Genomic DNA, 2,515 nt, shown 5'->3' on the forward strand with positions numbered 1-2,515 from the left:
ACTTGTCACGTTTACAACCACTCAACCCTCTTAGAAAAAAGCTGTTTCCCCGATGGGATGGTCGTATATCAGGTTTTACCAAACCTAGAAGCATTCCCGATGGGAATTTTAATACACAAGCCTTAGAAGTATACCTTCTGCCAGCATTTAGCTATGACATTAATTCTTTCCTTCAATATTAACAATAAGGTTATATTTTCACTGGTTGTTTTAGTCTGTAGTACCTCAAGGCATGTTAGAGCTATGTGTATGAACAATGGTTATAAGTGACTTATTAAATAGAAGTTTATTGAAATCTTCCACTATGATTTTAGGAGCAAAGTTATAGACTTTAACAATGACCACTGCAAATATGTAGCAGCTTGGGCAGAAATTTGGGCTTTTGAATGCTTACTTGGCCCATTCTCCCATGCTGGTGTCTGCTGCCCAATTGTCACAGCTTCTGGGATCTGGGCTAGCTAGATTAAAGCTGGTTTTGGTATCCGTGCTGCAGTTACATATCTGAAGAGTTACAGAGAAAGCCTGCATATTAATGAAGCTGGGGAGGCAGCCATAGAAGCTGTTCTTGAAGCAGGGGAGTGAATTTTTTGCTCAGAAGCATTTTGCACGTTATCCAGAGCAATGTGTGCACCAGCTCAGCATTAATGCTATCTAACTTATTTATGAATCAGGCCTGCAGTGTTTTAACAGATCTAACGCCATCAAATGATACAATGTTTTGGTAGCTGTAGCTTCACCTGAATAACTGATGTCCTTTTTGTGTGTGTTTCCCCTTCTGTGCCCTCCACCCTGCCCCTAATGTGCTACTCTGGTTCCCCCAAATTTTAATTTCTTTGTAACTTTTATTAACAATGATTTCTTGTTTTCATTTATTTCCGTTTGTTTGCCTGTTGTTTCTCTTTTTGTGTTCCACTTGTTTTACTTTCTTATACCTTTGATCTTGCCTCCTCCCTCGCTCTCCTTTTGCTTCCCTCCTTTTCCCCTGTTGCCCTCCCTCCCTTGCCATCATCTCGTCTGCTGCACATCTGCCGTGATGTCTGACAATGGCTGTACTGTGGGCCTGCCACAAATATTGTCTCTCATCTTGTCCGAATTTTTGCAGAGGAGCAAAGCACGTTCACCTGGGAGTTACCTAGCAGTATGTAGTTTGCATTAAGTTGTATCCTATTAAATTCTTATTAAGAAATTAGTAACCTGCCTCAACTTTCCTCTCTTATTCCTCACTTAAGTTATGATCTTATGCTTTAAAGATGTAGCTATTGTCTCTATCCACTTCCCTGCAGTTCCTTCCAGTTATCTTGATCCACAGTTGCATGATGCACATTGTAGTACCTTGAGTTATTTTGCATTGCCTCAGTGGCCAAAAATTTAGTAGGGAAAGCCAGAGGTGTTGGTAGTGAATAAGCAAGAAACAAATATCTCAAGTGCAATGGCATAGTCTCCTGAGTGTGTGCGTGTGCACCAGTGCCATTAATGATAATGAGAGCACTGTGGGAAGCTTCCAGGAGAGATTATATCTTTCTGTATAGGATAGGAGGAGAGGCTGTTTTAATCCACCTCCTATGAGTCCCACTGGGGGCTCTGTGGCTGAAACCATTGCAGAACCTGCATAGGAAGGTTTATTTCTTACGGACCTGGCTTTTTGTTTGGAAACCCTTTGCCTTTCCTCCTTCAGTTCCAAAGGGGTTATCAGGTTGCTTAATGGAAGGGCTTTGTTTTTAGAAAGTAGAGTTTGCACTTCATTGCCTCGATTAGTTACTTTATTTCCCATATCTCAGCCATGTCAAATTTGGAAAGGTGTTGTCTTTCTCCACCCCAAAATGAAGCCTTGTGGCTCTGAATAATGTGTGGGAACGTAGCATGAGGCATTGGGAGGTCATACAATATATAGGGGATAGCAAAGGAGAAGACACAAGGTGGGAAGTGAGTAGAAAACAAGTTAGGTATGAAGTAGGCTCTGATCTGTATTTTACTCTGGTGATTTAGTGGAGAGCTGCCTTTATTAAAAAAGAAAAGAAAAGCAGGTATGTTTGGGAAAGACCCAAGAAACTGGTCAAGCCAGGTTGGAGTCAAGTCTAGTGTTGAGCTCCGGGAGAAAGAAATAGAAGGGTGCATCTCTTTGCCTTGTGTTTTGCCCTAACAAAGTACATAACTAACCAGCTGCCTCTGCGGAAGGAATTTGCTTTGTGCTTACCACTCACCACTGCAAATCCAGAGCTGTACTGGCTAATGCCACCTTATCAATGGTGCTGCAAGAAAACAACCACTGTTGTGACCTAAAGCATTCCTGTTCAAAGGCTGCAACCAAAACTGTCTTGCTCTTGCAACATGCTGCAGCATCCCATCAGGAAGGAGAGTATTCTAAGGCATGTCTTATCCTTAGTGCCCCATCAGTGCCCTCCCAGTCTACGTATTTCTGTGACAGGTCTCCTCCCAAAACAGCATCCCATCTTGGAGTCTGAGAAGTATCCATTTCTGGACAGTTTCCTAGTAAAAAAAAAAAAAAAAAAAAAAA

The 2,515-nt window shown here is 41.9% G+C and overlaps 1 protein-coding gene across 4 annotated transcripts in view; it reads left to right on the forward strand.

The window, feature by feature from the left end:
- Positions 1 to 2,515, forward strand: part of CACNA1B (calcium voltage-gated channel subunit alpha1 B) — a 644,201-nt gene that overhangs the window by 632,873 nt on the left and 8,813 nt on the right. For 2 of the 4 annotated variants that reach the window (XM_019510482.1, XM_019510483.1), the window contains one exon: positions 1,103 to 1,138. The exons of the other annotated variants lie outside the window; for them this stretch is intronic. In XM_019510482.1, coding sequence (XP_019366027.1) covers positions 1,103 to 1,138 — 36 coding nt within the window. The remainder of the gene's footprint in view (positions 1 to 1,102; positions 1,139 to 2,515) is intronic. 4 annotated transcript variants of the gene reach the window in all.

This window comes from Gavialis gangeticus, unplaced genomic scaffold (assembly GCF_001723915.1).
Source record: "Gavialis gangeticus isolate Ggan-Ray unplaced genomic scaffold, GavGan_comp1, whole genome shotgun sequence".
Classification (NCBI taxonomy): domain Eukaryota; kingdom Metazoa; phylum Chordata; order Crocodylia; family Gavialidae; genus Gavialis; species Gavialis gangeticus.